General features: G+C 34.4%; 1 protein-coding gene across 1 annotated transcript; it reads right to left on the reverse strand.

The window, feature by feature from the left end:
* Positions 1–347: 347 nt before the first annotated feature.
* On the reverse strand, positions 348–13,100 carry ARL5B (ADP ribosylation factor like GTPase 5B). Its single transcript, XM_028508098.2, is given in 7 exon segments — positions 348–6,702; positions 7,740–7,891; position 10,054; positions 10,495–10,546; positions 10,549–10,576; positions 12,951–13,046; positions 13,049–13,100. Coding segments are annotated over 7 exon segments (426 nt in total). The 5' UTR covers positions 13,097–13,100; the 3' UTR covers positions 348–6,653.
* Positions 13,101–16,948: the final 3,848 nt, after the last annotated feature.

Raw genomic sequence — 16,948 nt, forward strand, 5'->3', positions numbered from 1 at the left:
CCTCTCCCTTATACAAAGACAAAACTTCAGGTGTTAATAGATTATGACACTATCTGCCCTGTGGACGAGGAAACAGAAAAATCCATTCCAGTCAAAGACTGAGAAAGGGAAGATGGGTAGGAAAGCGGTAACTCCCGGTTTCTCCTCAGTGCTCCTGGCTCTCTGGTCCCATGCAGTTCCAGAAACCCAGCTGTACGCTGGCCTTGGGTTCTGTGAGCACCGACCACTTCACCCTTCTAATAAAATTCCACTCTTTATTAGATGAGATGGGTTCCTATCACTTGCAAGAAAAAAGACTGTTAAAAACCAAATTTATCTTTAAAAGAAAACACTGGGTTCACATCATATTGGAAAAGTAATTTTTTATTATGACAAAAATAAAACTGTTGACTGAAAACAAATGAATGTTACACTGTATTGCACCATGATTGCAAATGAGCCAAAACGTGTCTAAAAGATGAACACTCCAGAGCAAACAGCATCCTTTTACTTGGGTACGCAGACATGCAAGCAACTCATTACAGCGTAATTGCAGAAATAAAAAATCAAATAAAAAATCATGAGTAGCAGCAAGCTAAACTTAACATATAAAAGAAGCATTTTATGACAGGAATGAAGTTATTAAACATTTAAAACATGTCTTTTAAACAACCCACCATTAGAATAACATGCTTTGAACCATTTTCAAGTGATGTCAATGCATTAAGTAATTTGTTTTCTTAAAAAAAATAAACCTTATATAATTGACCAATAGCAGACATTTCAGTTGCTTGGTTGAGGTTAAGAAGCACAGTCTGTGGCGTGAAAGACATGTTTTCCCCGTGTTCAGCCAGGGTACTGACAGAGAGACCCCACTCATAAGTTTGGTCTTACTATATACCATCTTCTACTTGACCCACCTGATTAGCTAAAATATTGTTACAGCTTTTGCAGAAAGCCTGAAGCTTGAAGAACAACAGTTTGTGTTTAAATCTTAAAAAATGAACACAAATATAAATACAGACATTTTAAAGTAGTTTTACATTCTGAAGAAGTATATTATACAGGGCCTGCTGTTTCCTCTTTAATGCTCCAAAGCACCAATTCATTTTAAGATGGCAACATGATTATATTCATTATATTCTGATTAGAATAAATGCAAAAGCAAGGCTGCTTTTAATTTTTTCTTTTTAAACCATGTTTGCACAATAGATGAAAAGGGTAAAATTTGTAACTATTACATAGTTGGAAAAATATAACCATTTTATTTCACAATCTCAATGAAATAGTGGCTAATTTTTTTAAAAAAAAAATCAAAGTTAAATATTCTATAGCTACACTGAACAGTTTACTCCAAGAGAACAAAACAGAGTTTGTAGAGTCCTTGAATGTCCTGAGGAATAATGTTAGAAGATATGATTAAAATGTTGTATGAATAGGGAAATATGTAAATAAATTATTCATAACAAAGATCAACTGAGAGTCATTTGACCTCTTGCCAACATGGATGGAAATATATTCACAGTATAATATAATTAGTCAGATTTCAGGGTTTTCATTTCCCTTACTTGACATTAACTAAACTAATTAAATATTGCCTGAGCACTTGCCTATTTGCTTTAATGAAGACAATATTCGGATCTGCTGCACCAGGCTAGCCCTGCTGGTGATCAACGAGAATAAATCAAAACAAAATCTCCAAGGAATACTCTCCCTTAGCTGTGAATTTTGCATATTTCAAATAGAGTTTGGGTGAAAGGGTATTTATAGGATGGTATAACATCCCATAAACTGGAGCAAAGCACCTTATGGATTGAAAAATGAGGTAATTTTTAAATTAAAATTGTACTAGTTTGTGCAAGAGAACATTTCTTCTAGAGCTTTGTTTTCTAAAGATACACATGGTACATTTTATTTGTTTTAAAAAATGCAAAATATGCCTCTATGTGACTACACTCTCAAATTCTTAAAACCTGATTGGTCTTCAATCCTTTGGTCACATCCTAAGTTCTACAGCAAAAGACTACACTTTCTAGTGCCTAATTTTAAGGACCTAAAAGAGGGAAATTTACTGTTGTCATTCACATTTCCTATTATTTTAACGTACTTTTGAAGATTTTTCTACCCATGTTTATCTTTACTATCAAGTGTTTTGAATTTTGATTCTAGGTATGCCTCTATCCCTCTCTAACATTTCCCAAACTATATACATTTAAAACTGATTTTAGGCCTGCTGACCACAGTAATTTTTCTACCTTAGATATAAAAGTACTTGAAATATCTTTTCTTATTGGCCTTCTCTATTTAGCTTTGGCCACCTGGAACTCCTAGAAAATACTTCTTGGGAACCTGTCTTTTGGATTTCAGTTTTCACAGTAATGGTAAACGAGTAAGGATAAGGCATTACTGAGGAAAAAGAAAAAAATCCTGCTAACTTCGAATACAAGCCACTCTGAAGTTTATATAGATGTTTATAAAATACTGACGTTCTGGCTGCACTATGCTTTCAATACTGGAAAATCAGACAGAACTGCAGTCTGAGATGGCATAGAGTCAATCAACTCTGAACAGACTAACCCCCTGTAATTAGTAAAAACCAGGGAAATAAGCAAGATATTTTCTAGAAAAGAGTATTTCCAGCAGATGCTGGTGTTTTATCAGCAGCTTACTATCATGCTCTTAGTATGGCTTATTTTTTTCTTTTGCACAGTCATTAGCTATTAGTTCAATTTAAGTTGAACAGCAATAACTAGTTGATATTTTGTTTTCTCATTTGATTGTAGTCATACTAAATGAAATGATAAAGAGGTGGGAATTGAATAATAGATAAAAATGAATTTAATTTCATATTACATGAGTTTTTTTGTTTTTCAATTTTAATATATAGCATGTGAAGATACAGGATTTTAAAACTAAAAGACATGGTGGAATCCTAGCTTATTAAGCTCCTCAGTATGAAAACCAATAGAAAGGCCACAAACAGAAATTGTCTAAAATCAACTACACAAGTAATGGTCAAGTTTCAAATCCACTTCTTTAGATAGCCAGAAAAACATTCTACCAGATACAAGTCACCATGCTGTATCTTTTTTTTTTTTTTCATTTTTCCCTTTCTTTATCATGCTGTACCTTGAAATGACCTTACTCGGACAAAATAGAGAGGGTCCTTTAGAATTGAAGTGGATGTGAAATATTTTGGATCTGAACCCATAGATGAAAAATTAAGACTCATGATGCTGGTCTTCAAACATAAATGTCCATGGAATATATCCATCTATAGGCATAAGGCATAACAGTTTGTTTCTTCAACTGATGTGGTTTTACATAGCTAAGAATTACATGAGTGGTAGTCAGAAACAATTTCATTTAGAATTTATCCTAAGACACTAAACCAACATTTTTAAAAATATTTTATTTTTCTTGAATTTTTCTTAGCTTTGTGATTCCCTATAACACTTCGGAGAATACTATTTACACTGCTGCCTATATCACTCACTGTTTCCATAGGAAAAAAAAATATATATTTCCTCTTTATGTTAAAGATAATGAAAATTAACTTATGCTTAATTAAGATGACTATGGGTGTAGAGGTGGCACACATGTAAAATTATTTTAACAATAAAACCTGAATTTATTGTCTTTCTTCCAATGAAAATAGAATAATATTATACCTTTAAGCATATTAACATAGGACCTAAAAGCAAAAGTTATGTATTTAAATCAATTTTTCAATAGAATACAGATATATATTATTTTAGATTTTAAGAAATTAAATTATACTATACAAAATGTGCAGTATATCCTTGTGTAAAAGGACCTGTTAATTCTAAAAGAGTTCTCAAGCGGGCTTCAATAAGAGAAATGGGTTTAAATATGAACACAACATTTTCAAAATTAAGAAAAGTGCCAAATTTGAACTTATACCCACATGGCAATTATATTTTAGTTCTAGCATGTTTAGAAAATAAATTTTAGTTTCTTTATATTCAAATTAAAAACAAAATGTAGAATAATCTCCCTAAATGAATGTGGGTGGGTCCCTTGAGTTTCACTAACTAGAAACTTTGCTAAGCAACTGAAGGGTTGATGGGGAGGGTAAAACTCAAATTATACCACTGATAATTAGTTGTTAATTTGACTTCCGCAGAACAGGCATAGTACAAAATTGAGAACTCATACCAGTATATGAATAAAGGCACTAATCACAAATTTACATTTTCATCAGACATTATCTTATAGGTGGCTGAGTTATAATGAATGAGAATCAAAGTGTTAGCATTAAATACATGCTTGGGTCAAACCATTCTCTTGGAGTAAAGGGTAATCAGTTTTCATATTACTGTAACAGGAAATATCTACTGAGAACCTATAAAATACTTTCAAAAAATCCTACATGAATTTCTTAATTGAACTTCCCAATCGTTGGCACAAAATCTAGTTGAATGCCAATTTCACTGTCAATACACAGCTAACATAAATTATTTCTAATCCAAAACTAAGTGCTTTTTAAAAAAGGATTTAAAAAATAAAATAAATTGTATTTTAAAAATTAAATAGCATACTTGATTCTATACTAGTTGTTCACTTTCAATATAATGCTGATGTGGTAATATAAAAAATAACCATATAATTTGGTAAGAGAAAATTGAGCCAGCCAATCTTATTAGATATAAGACAAATTTCAAAGAAAAAACATACACATGAATATTAATATGTTTTTCCTAAGGACAGAGTTAGGAGAACTATTCTCAGTATTTATAGCTAAACTATATAACCAAGAGAAAAATTCTGGCTAAGTGTGCTTTGAGTAAATAGTATTTTCATAATCTTATTCTCACTGCGACATACACACCACAAGGCATCCATATTGATTTGTCTGTTTTCTCTCAGGTTCTTGATTATGAATTATATTAAAAACAAAATTTATCCTCTACTTGGTAGAATCACTAAGAAAAAGGTTCAAAACAAGGTTAATAAACAACCAGTTCTCAAAGTCCGAAAAGCTCTCATATGGCCATTTTTCATTTCTAGGGTGTGCTACCACTAAATAGAAATCAGAAAAATGTTACCATATCCAACTAAATTAATTAGACTAAGTAGAATAAATCAAATGTACCTGAAAAGAGACCAGAACTTAAACCAACTTACAATAAAAAATATTAGAATTAAAATACCACTTTTGAATAGGTATTTTGATATTCTAAAGAACACTGAATCCTATTTTTGACCCAAATGGGAAAAAAATACTGCAAAGATGAAGTATTATCCCCTAAGTATATATTTATCCCTTTCATTATAGCAAAATCATACATTTAAGATAAAAATGATTAAAATTAAATACCTGTTCTCCTTCTTAAGGAGTGCACTAAAGATTATTGTTCATAGTTGATAACTGCCTTGAAAACTTTGTAATACTAGCCAAGAAACTTTTGATAGATTATGACTTTTTCCTATTGTTTAAGTTGTTAGAGTAATAACTTTGTATCTCATAGTATTATTCTAAAAGCCAGAATTAAATATAGCAGTTTCCTATACTCCAGCAAAAAACTTCAGAACACCAAGCATAACGATAAAGATGGCAACTGTTTCAAGCTTATTACACTACAGCCTCAAACAGACTTAAGGAAAGCCATACAGTTTTTTAAAGTAACATACTGCTGGTGGTAGTAATACTATTACAAACACCATTTCAAATTTTAAGAAATAAAATAATCTCTTTATACTGTGCTTTAGCTATTGCCCAAAGCAGATGGGATGTCCTTTGCAAGTGGATAGGTGAACTTTACGCTAATAAAGTTTTTCTGTAATTGATAGCAAAATATACTCCAAGTGTCTGGTTTTAATATTAGTGCTGGTATGCTTTAATAACTTCCAATATTTACTTATGCACTGAATAATGTGACATTCTTAAAATACCGGATTTATCCAAAATATTTATCAAAGTAGGGGTTTCAAATAAATGTTTTACCTTGATTAGCTTTTCACCAAAAATAATCCCATGTTATAGGCAGAAGTGTGGACTTAATTTCTTTAGATAAATAGCCAATTTAATTTCCATGCTAATAGAAACTTAAAATTATTCCATGATTTGCAGTAATGTAGGGGAAGTTAACTCATTTAAAGGCAGTTCTTACGATGTTTAATCTTTCTTATGTATATTTTCTAGGCAGATTTCTTTTTCTATAGTAAGCTGTGTCCAAAAGATAAGTGGTTTATAGAGGGAGCAAATATTTAGTGCTGGTTGAGTTTGCAAGCAGTACCCAATGATTTCCATTACTGCTTTGTCAAACCACGAATAATCTGGTGGGGTAGCAGTAGTAAAGAAATGAAAGAACTTGGTCATTAAAGTTATTACAATACTTCAGAAAACATTAAACATATGACAAACATTTCTTACAAGGCAGTCATTGATTAATTAGAATAAGCAGTCAGAAAAATTCTGTTGCTGAAAACATAGTTATACATTAGTGTTCATCCAACTGAAGATTAGTGCATTAAAAAAAAGTTAAGAAAAAATCTCTCATGTTCCAGTTCAGCTGCACTTGATTCAAGTGTTGCTCATAGAGGTTTGTGTTGTTATAAATTAAACATGCTGCTGCCTTAGCAGCCAAAGGTACTAGGAAAAAATGTTCATGTCACAGAATAAATAGAGCAGTCTCTTCCGAGCAAAAAAGTTATCTCACACCAATTCTGGAGGTCATCCATTCTAGACCTTGGCACAACCTGAAACAAAAGAAAAATATTTCCAAAATGAAGAACTTTAGCATACTTACTATTTTTAGTATTATCCAAAGCTTGGTACTACAATAATTATTTATACACTTAAGTGACAATTTCCAGGTTAACACTAAAATAAGTAGAAACTGTGAATGGAGGATTCACGGAAATAAAATGACCTTATTTAGATAAGTAATGTGGGAAACTGCTTCAGTCTCATCTTGAGGAGGTGGCTTTGGCATTTTGCCAGCAAGACAGCAAACACCCCCTCCCCCATCCCTACAGTGAAGTTGCTAGGGAAAGACAACAGGACTTCACCCCACTCTCCCAAATTCTAAAGAGTAAACACTTACGGCACAATCTTAAAAGTTTAGGTCAAAAAAGTCTACATGTAGCCATTATATTGCAAGCTACTTCTAGTATAAGAAAAACTAAGAAGACCAAGTTAATTTGAGCATAAGTAAGTCCTGGAAATAAACTGGCTAATCCATGCATAACACACTGGTTCTCCTTGGACCATTTATCCAAACTCAAGTTCTTAGGAAAGGCAGAATATACTGTTGGAATGGTATCAGTTTCAAATGTTTGCTGTCCAAAAATATTCATCCCCAAAGGACTCCTGATAATAAAGGAGATACACTCTTAGGCTTAATTAAACCTTTGTAGAAAATGTGAAATGCCTTTAAAGCTTCCTCTTTAATTCAAGTGACATTATAGTTTTCTCCCAGTTAATAAATGATAAATCAAGAAATGAACAACTAAAAATGTGGATTGTAAAGTTAATTCAAATGTTATTACCTATTTTTGCTAAAACATTCTATTTATACTAAAAGTTACAAAAACTTGTAACTTCGTGAAATTCGAACTGAACAATAGTAATTGACTAAAATTATTTCAATCTTGTAACCCTGAGACACAATATAAAAACCATCTTTAATGAAGGAGCAAAAAAACAGGATCAAACTAAAAAACAAGTTGGCTTTAAAAATTTGAAAAGAAATTTGATAGACATCATACCTCCCTTCGTTCTGATTAACACTTACCCTTCTCCTGTCAAAGCACAGCAGGACTGAATGTGCCACGGATGGTCCTTAATTGAACTAAGGGTGAGGTATTTGGAGATTTCAGCTGCTGTCATACACCCTTTCATATCCTGTTTATTCGCAAAGATAAGGACCGCAGCCTTCTGTAAATCCTGCAATCAATAAGAAATATTTCTAATGCCAGAAATGTCACAATTCAAATTAAACTAATGATGCAGAAGGGTAAAATGTATTATTCTACTGGACTGTGATAATGAAATCCTCACACTTTCAAATGATTAGGCACAAATGTTTAAAAGTTTTATGAAAACAAAAGTAAATTATCTCAAATAATCACGATTTAATAATTCAATAAAAAAATAGATTACACAAGTTATTTTTCTATTGATAGACCAAAGGGGTCAGCAAAATAAACCTGAATCTAAGTATTGACTTAAAACTACGATGAGCAATAATCTAACGAGCAAATACGGTGATATATTGCCAGATACTATATATAGAGTCTCTCCAAAATGTAAAGGCGAGTACTAAGGGTAAGGGCTGGGCAATACTTATTAGTCTTTGTATAACTTAAGCTCAATCTTTCAAATTCACTGCAGCATTGTTTATACTATCAAAATATTAGAAATAACCTCAACGTTCATTATTAAAACAACAGTCATGCAGTGACCATGTGGTTGTTAAAACAAATGCATGTAAGTGGTATATACTGACACGGACAAATTACAATGTGGTGCCCAGCCATCCCCCCAAAACCAAGTTACAGAAAAATATGTAACTATTACATAAAGTTTTACAAACATGGCATATAATATTCTGTATATGCAGGTATTCACAGGACTAATTATCACCATTTTAGGACAGTGGAATTCTTTATGGATTCCTTAAAAGAGAAAGTAAGGAAATCAAATAGAAGAAATCACCAAAGATATTTACCATCTTATGTTGAACAGTGGGTACGTAAATGTGTTTTATTATAGAATACTTTTGTATATCTGAAATATTTAGAATTAAGTGATCTCAAATTATTCACTAAATAATTTTCAATGATAAACTCTTAGGATTTTAAACATTTAAGTCTTCTCCTTTCTTGCTTTGATCAGACTGAATTTTAAAGGCACAAATCAGTAGTTTTAACTATGAAAATATCTTTTTTATAACAGTAGCCTATTGGAGACTGTTCTACATGGCGTGGGCCCAGCTCCCACTCGGAGATGCAAAGGACCCATTCTCCCGTGGGGAATCAGGCCTGGTTGGTACCTAGGCCACTTTGAGACTTGTTTTTGCTAAAACTCCCTCACCCTGATGAGGCAGCAAGTGCTTACTGCAACATCCTAGTCTGTGCTAAACCTCCCCAGTGTGGAGTGTAATGGGTTCAATCACTTTTCCCTTTGCATTTGCAAATATCCTTCTGTGATGTGAGTAGCAGCAGCATCTCCTTTGTTTTCTGTAAAAGGTAACCACCTAAAGTGAACCTGTGCATAGTAAATGAGGACCATCAAGTAATGTGCCCAGAAAAGCAATAAAGGCCGGTCAGGCAAGGGCTGATGTTGGGAACTGCCCTGCCTGGTTTTAGGAGCTGTAACCCCACCACGGCTAAGGCTGAGTGAGTGACCTTTGGACCATAAGCCACTAAGGAGACAAAGCTTATCTCCTGGCAGGGGCACCGCCTCTGCTCCTTTTACTTTACCCTGCCTGGCCCCCAATGCTTGATCAGTTAGCCAATGACGGGTAAGATTCCTCAAGGGAGGGACGACCTAAGACGGCACAATCACGGGGCCCCAGGGAAGGGCTTGGGGGCTACAGAAAAGGGGTGATGGACCCTTGCCCCTTGGCTTTGACATAGCCTGAGTCTTCATTCTGTTTGCAAGAAGTTTCCTAATCTCTTGGCTGCCTTACTTCCCTTACCTGACTTAAGCCTGAGACAATGACTTAAGCCTGAAACATGCCAGTGGTGGGTGCTGCCCTGTGCTGGAATGGGCAGGTTCCCTAGGGCAATCAGACCTAAGAAAGAATATGTGAAACCTGCTTTGTTTAGAATGCTCTCAATTAAATGATAAGGGTCCAAGCAGGAAGTGAGTTTGTTCCCCAAAGTTTTATGGCCATTTAACTATCTGATCCTGACTCAAAATAGGCCCTCAGAGTTCTTTGTATGTTATCTATTGTTTGATCCTTACTGCCTGATAATGATTAATGAGTTTTATGTATACACCCTGTACTCCTATGCAAATTGAATCCAATAAAAGCCTCCCAAGGCAAGGGTCTGGGCGCTCTACTCTCGAGGGTGGCCGAGGTGCTCCGAGGCTTGCTCCACCCTTGAGAGAGAAGTTGAGCTGTCCTTTTCCTCCACAGGACTCCTAGTCCGTGTGAATTTATTTCGTCTCATCCATAACAATGCAGACACTGTGGGCCAGTGTCCACATCAGGCTGAGGCCTTTCTCCTCTTGAAAGAGAAGCCCATGCCGTCCCTTTTCCTCCACTGGACTCCATAGTCCCTGTGAATTTCTCATTTCTCATCCACAATGTGGCCCACGAGCCGGGGTCCCCATCAGTAGCCTACAAATTAACATGCTAGATTTTTTTAAGTTTGAAAAAGTAATGAAAATTTCTGAGTTTAAGATTTCTATTAATTTAATATGTAAAACTTTATTCATGATGAAACAACCAACAGCAAAGCCCATTAATATTTGTAAAAAAGCAAAACCAGCATACAGATACCTTACTCCATTGTTTATGTTTGTTTTCAAAATTTTACTCATGAGCCAACATTCTGTATAATTCTTCTTTTGTAATAGCTAGTCGTTCCTGTCAATGCTGTCGACAACGAGAATGATGAACTAAAAGACAATTGAAGAGAAAAAAAACTGAATGGGATGTTGAAGTTTTCTGTAAAACTACTTTCAAGTGATAAAGTACTTTCTTTGCATGGCATCATCATTACTAGAAACAGTCTACTGATTTGTCATCATAAAGAGTTTATTGTTACATGGAATCATATCAACAAATACAAACTGTGCTCAATTTATTTTAAACAAAGAAATGTTTGAATATATAATATTCTGCAACCCTAAGATATATTTTAAAAAGTAATCAAAATTTAAAAAAAGATCACAGTAAATAAAATAACTTTTGCTAACCTTAAAAGTAATCTATAATCATTCATTTATGCAATCAGTAATTATATGTAACCCAGTCTCCTGTCTACTAGAAAGAAGTAACAGGCTACTTTGAAAGAAAAAACATTTTAAAATAAACTAATGAATAAAAAGCATTCTAAAAATAACAGTATCACAATAAAAGTGCAAGAAAATGTGCTAAATAGAAACATATATACTTGGGTGTTAATATGCTAAGAGGAAGCAAGTGACTTTAAAGTTCAGCAAAGAACATGGGGACACAGCAGTTGGGAGCTGTGTATATGAAAAAGGTAGGTCTCACACATTAAAAACAAGAGTGTCTTCCATAAGAAAAATAAGACAATATAACAATAAAGGGCTCCTAAGTGACATCTTATGCAGAAGAAACAATTAAGTAATGAGATGAAATGATGTTAAGGATTATAGTACAGAAAGTGATGCAAATTAAACCAAGACAGGAAGGGTAGAATCAGATTATTCAGATGACTGTTAAACTGGGAAAAGAGAGAACTAAGATAATCTGAATATAAACTGAGAGGGGCTTAGAAAGGAATAAAGAAAAGAAAATAGAAGAAATAAATATAAGAAACATGGAAAAGTTATAATGGAAATAACTTTACGTTAATGAGAGTAAGATGTCAGAAATTAGTCACCAACTGTAACTCTTTGTATTATAATGAAGACATTGCAGCATTTAGATGACTCCTCAAAGTAAAGAATTTAAAAAGCAAGATGACGAAGGTGAACAAAGACATCAGGGAGACACTACACAGATAATAAGGTCCCTATGTGGAATCTAAGATTGCAAATGCTATGTGCTACACTGGTGTGCTGCAAATAAGGCTGAAGATTTTTGTAGAAATAGTTCATTGAAAGAGCATTCATGCAAATAGCATCAGTAATAATGTATGTCTTTCTGGACCCATGCTAAGTCAATTTTCAGCAATTTCAATAACTACCCTTTTGTAATGCTATAAATGTACATGAATCAGCAAGAATCAATCTTGATTTGTTTATCAAAGATACCTGCTCTTTTTACACCTGCAGTTCATTGTGAGCCTTGAAAAAGTATCAACAACTATACCGTTGAAACAGTTATAATGCTAAAATGTTCCTTACTTTCTGACATATTTTAGCTTTGGAATGTTATTTACTGTAGATATACATATAAATATATATACAAATATATAAATTAAGCTAACATGTTACTATAATATTTGCTACCAACCTATTCTCCCCAGCAAATAGAAAATTAATTGCTACCACAACTGCTGAGTATCTATGATATACCATTTTGGTTGATTGGTTATTAACTGCACTAGAATATATACACATGTATATATATGTTATTACAACATAAATCTAGAGGAATACATGTTTTTATTTAAAAAGGCGACATCGTTCCACACCCATCCCCCGCAAAAAAAAAAAAACCACTCATTAAGAGGCTTCATTTTAGAAACAATAATTGGTTTGGTATACTTTTGTAAGAAAAATTATGAATGCAATTGTTTATGAAAATTCTGAAAGCTAGGCCTCTCGCAACAGCATTACATGTTTATTTATTTGTGTAGTCTGCCTCTAAGAATACCAACATAAATAAACATACTCTAGATCTGTTCCCCAGGCTGGCTCTGAACTGGTGAGTGACTCAGAACTCTGGGGGCTGGCCAGCAAATCCACTTTTTTCAATTAAAATATAATCTCACAAAGTTGTTTAAACGTTCATGTTATTCAAAAATCTTGTATTAAATTATGCCTCAAGTATTTTATTATTACTTTTATGGGAACTTGGGGAAAGATGGTATGAACCCCTATGTCCAATTTCCCCACCAGTGGAGACGCTGCAGATTGTGGGGAGAATTAAACTGAGACCCACACGCCAGTAAGCACTCATCTAGTAATAGCTCTCACCGCTCTTTTCTACTTGTCTTTAATTTGAAAACCTCAGATTCCTCACCAAAAGAAAAAAGAACTTATTAAAAACAACTGTCAGAATGTCTAAATAATTTCCTGGGTTTAGTCTGGTTCTGTTTTTTTGTTAAAATTTACTTGAATAGCAACTTCAGCATACCTCTGTGTTTGAGTAGTACGTGTTCCAGGATGACCGCAGCGACTCCTGCCCACCAATATCCCACATGAGAAAATGAGTGTTCTTGACAAACTATTTCCTTCCACATTGCTTCCTATGGTTGGAGATGTGTGAACCACTTCATTCATTAAGCTGTTGAAAAGACCATGACTCTTGAGAATCTTGAGAACCTGAAGCAAGTATTAATCTCTATATTTCACAGGAATCAATCTTCCTTATTTGTACCAGTGATGGTAATCATAAACATCAAATTAGAATCTTACAGAGCATTTGTGCCAAACAAATATCTAGACAAAGAATATAACTCCTGAAGCAAAACTGGTTTTTTGTTCTTTTAATGGGATAAACTACGGACTTGATCTGGATAGAAGGGAACTCTATGGTGTGAGTTTGCATTTCTGTGGCCAAAATTTTAATACCACCAGGGCAGAACCAGTGCTCCATCCTGAAGACCAAGTTTCTAGGTGATGGTGACACTGATGCTAACAAAGCAGTGACCAAGGAATGGTAGGTCATCTATAATTTTGAAGACTGTCTATGTGAGAAAATTGAGACTTGGCTCAGCCATAAAAATCAGTGCAGGCCTATTAACCTAAACTACAGTCTTAAAAAGATAATGCTATAGAGCAAATGAAAATTTTAATTAAAATTAATTCTAAATATATTTGGTATACTGATGTTCATATCACACATATTATCATAATCATTCATTAACTACATTAATTTATGCAACAAATATGTATTTGCCTATAACATGCCAGTAGTGTGTTCAAAGAAGTTTGCAAACCCCTTTTGGGTATTATATATATTTTTGAAGCCATGTACAAAATTATTTCAACAACACTGACAAGATTTCTGAAATGCTTTTATTTGATGTTTAAAGACAAAGTCATATTAAAATACACAATGGCCAATGATTGTTTTAAAGAAAAACAAGTAGCTACTCAGCTCTGAAACAACAGACACACTTAGTAGCTTTCAGCGAAGTAGCTGAAAGGTATGTTAAGCACTGCTTAAGGGAAGAATTTCTGGAGAGCCATCAACTGATACACTTAAGACTAAGTGGGAAGACTAAGACTAGGTGGGAAGACTAAGAACCACATAATGGGCACTGCATTTTTTAAAACTACTTGTTAAAATGCTTGGGAGGTAAATCCATTTTCATGCTTAACAAGGATCATTTCCTTGGCAGTAAAAGGATAATGGGATGTACTTTGACAAGTAGACTGATGGGTTGTTAAACTTTCCTTAAAGTATAAACATACTTCTCTGAAAGTCTAAAGCTTTTCCCTGGTGCAAGCTACTAAAGCAGCATTTTCAGGGGAGATCTTCATTTCTTTTGATTTGACAAGTCTGGCTATGTAAAGCAATTCCAGATCTATTCAGAGTAGCACCGGCTTCCTAGAGACCACAATCTATTTACAGGAACCTCAGTATGATAACAGCTAAGTGAAATGCACTTAGTTACTCAACTCACTCTGGCACTACAATATGTGCTTTATTTATTCTAGTTTTGTGTTAATTCTTTCTTTCGATGCCAGAAAAAGAGTCTGTGAAGGCTTTAACAAATGTAAAGCAGCTTACCTTATTCACTTTTGCATAAATTTTGTGTTTGGTAAAATACAAAACCATATGTTCAACCTTTTCCATTATATTATAATAATACCTTATTCTTATTAGTTATACAAAATTACTTCTAATAACTAAAATAATGAAAACTATTTTAATGAACACCTATACTTACAATTGATAAAGAATGGTGGTTTTCCCTGCATTATCCAGTCCCACTATAATCACTTGTGTTCTAGTAAAAAAAAAAAAAAAAAAAAAAAAAAGCAAACCATTAACACTTATCACTGCTACATATTACAATCACATGTTTTCAACAATGATTACTAGTTAGCTCCCAATGAGAATCATTCCCTGGGTACTTATTACTAGATTGTTAAAAGAAAAAAGAGAACTTTATGATGTCAAGACCTTCTGCCTTGAGAGATGCAAGCTATTATGATATTCTTCACCCAGCTTTCTTACACAGGAATGCGGAAGACAGCGGAAAGACACAAGAACTTTGTCTCTTCTACTGAGTTGGGGGGAAATTCAAATACTAGTGTTGACATGACATAGTAACTTAAAATGTAAGCTTTCTTTCAAATGTTTGACACACACACCTGCTTGCCCTTTCTATTGATCAAATTAGCTTTTTCTTAAGTTGTTTTTACACCTGGAAGTTTTCCTACCCATGTACTCCAAGAATTTTTTCCCCTTTCATTTAAAAGCCCAATTTAAAACATAAATCTGAAGTTTCCCATAGCTAATAAGATACATACTCTCAACCAGTTTTTCATCACTTCCATTGATTTACAAGCAAATACGCAATTACTTAATCTGTAATGGGTTTTTCCAACCTGGATTTTACAACTCATTTGAGCAGGTACTGCATCAGCTCTTGGTGCAACACTTCCTTCCCTCCCTCCTCCTGGTGCCATGCACTGACAGTCACTTCTTTCACAAGCAGTTTAATTATTCTGTTAAGTGACAGATATTTTGAAATCTCCTTTGAACACAGAACACTCCAGATACCATCTTTTCTAGAGTTTAACCCATACAGAATATATTAAAGATCACTCTTCCCCAGGGCAGAATACTTCAGAAGCTACCAGTGAACATCAACAGGGTAAGTAAGGAAGCTGCCTTTAGAACCATGACACAGCCCTGGCTGGTGTGGCTCAGTGGATTGAGCGCAGGCCTGTGAACCAAAGGGTCGCTGGTTCCCTTCCTGGTCAGGGCACATGCCTGGGTTGCTCGCCAGGTCCCCAAGTGCAGGGTGTGTGAGAGGCAACCACACATGGGTATTTTTCTCCCTCTCTTTCTCTTTCCCTTCTCCTCTCTCTAAAAATAAATAAATAAATCTTTAAAAAAAAAAAAAAAGAACCACAACACAACTAATCCGCAGCCAATGATTTGACATGACACAGTTCATATGATATCAGAATACTGCTCCTCCTGTTAACCTTTCATGAATGTCAAAATTTTCACCCATACCTAATCAAATGTCAGGTCATATTTCCACTCTAAAATGTTAATACTGCATCAGTCAAAAAGAGGGGCCATAATTTACAGACAAGTTCTTAGGTAACAAAACATCTCTATCTTCTAACGATCTCCATTCGATCTAACAATCTCCATTCGACAGGCACATAATACTGCAGGGCAAACGACACCATCATCTGGAAGAGCTGTTACCACTATGGCAGAAACTGCTTCGTAAAACAAAACAAAGGTCGTCTGCTTCTTATAACTCACTATAATTCTTCTTTTTCTGACTCTTTTGGTTCATAGACCCTAATTTCTAGTGGAGCAAACTCTGAAGTGTTGCTGTTTTTCTCCCTTATAGTACAAGAACGAGAGCATTCTTATTAGTGGAGCAACAATCACATCACCTGGCACCAAGCATTCTAAATTTTGGTGACAGCTGGAAACCACCTGCCCAGCATCTGGAGACCAGTGGGGTCCGTGAAGACATGGAAGTACCCCTAGTCTAAAGGTAAGCTAAACGTGGGTGCACCAAATGATTTATTGCTCGGGCAACTTAAGTGAACAACGAGGGCCATTGGCAAATAGTTCTGTTCCTTGCATCACATTTTGTATCATTATGATGATCAGAGAATTGAACGCCTGTGATGGCAAAACTAATAAATAATACAACATTCTGAAAGATAGTTTCCCAATTTGAACTAAGTCAGGGGTGGTGAACCCTTAAAGTGGATAGAGTATGAATTTCATTAAAGTTTCTAATCTTTGATTAAGGTCTTTTCGGATTCTTCTTTGTTCTCATTGGTAGGGAATCCCAGTAATTAAGACAAAACACACCATTTCAACGTTCTGATAACAGTACAGACGCCTACCCCTCAAGTAAACCTATCTTTCGATGTAAAATCACCATCAACAACCTCACTCTATATAAGGAAACAACGACA

The sequence above is a fragment of the Phyllostomus discolor genome, chromosome 1 (assembly GCF_004126475.2).
Source record: "Phyllostomus discolor isolate MPI-MPIP mPhyDis1 chromosome 1, mPhyDis1.pri.v3, whole genome shotgun sequence".
Lineage (NCBI taxonomy): Eukaryota > Metazoa > Chordata > Mammalia > Chiroptera > Phyllostomidae > Phyllostomus > Phyllostomus discolor.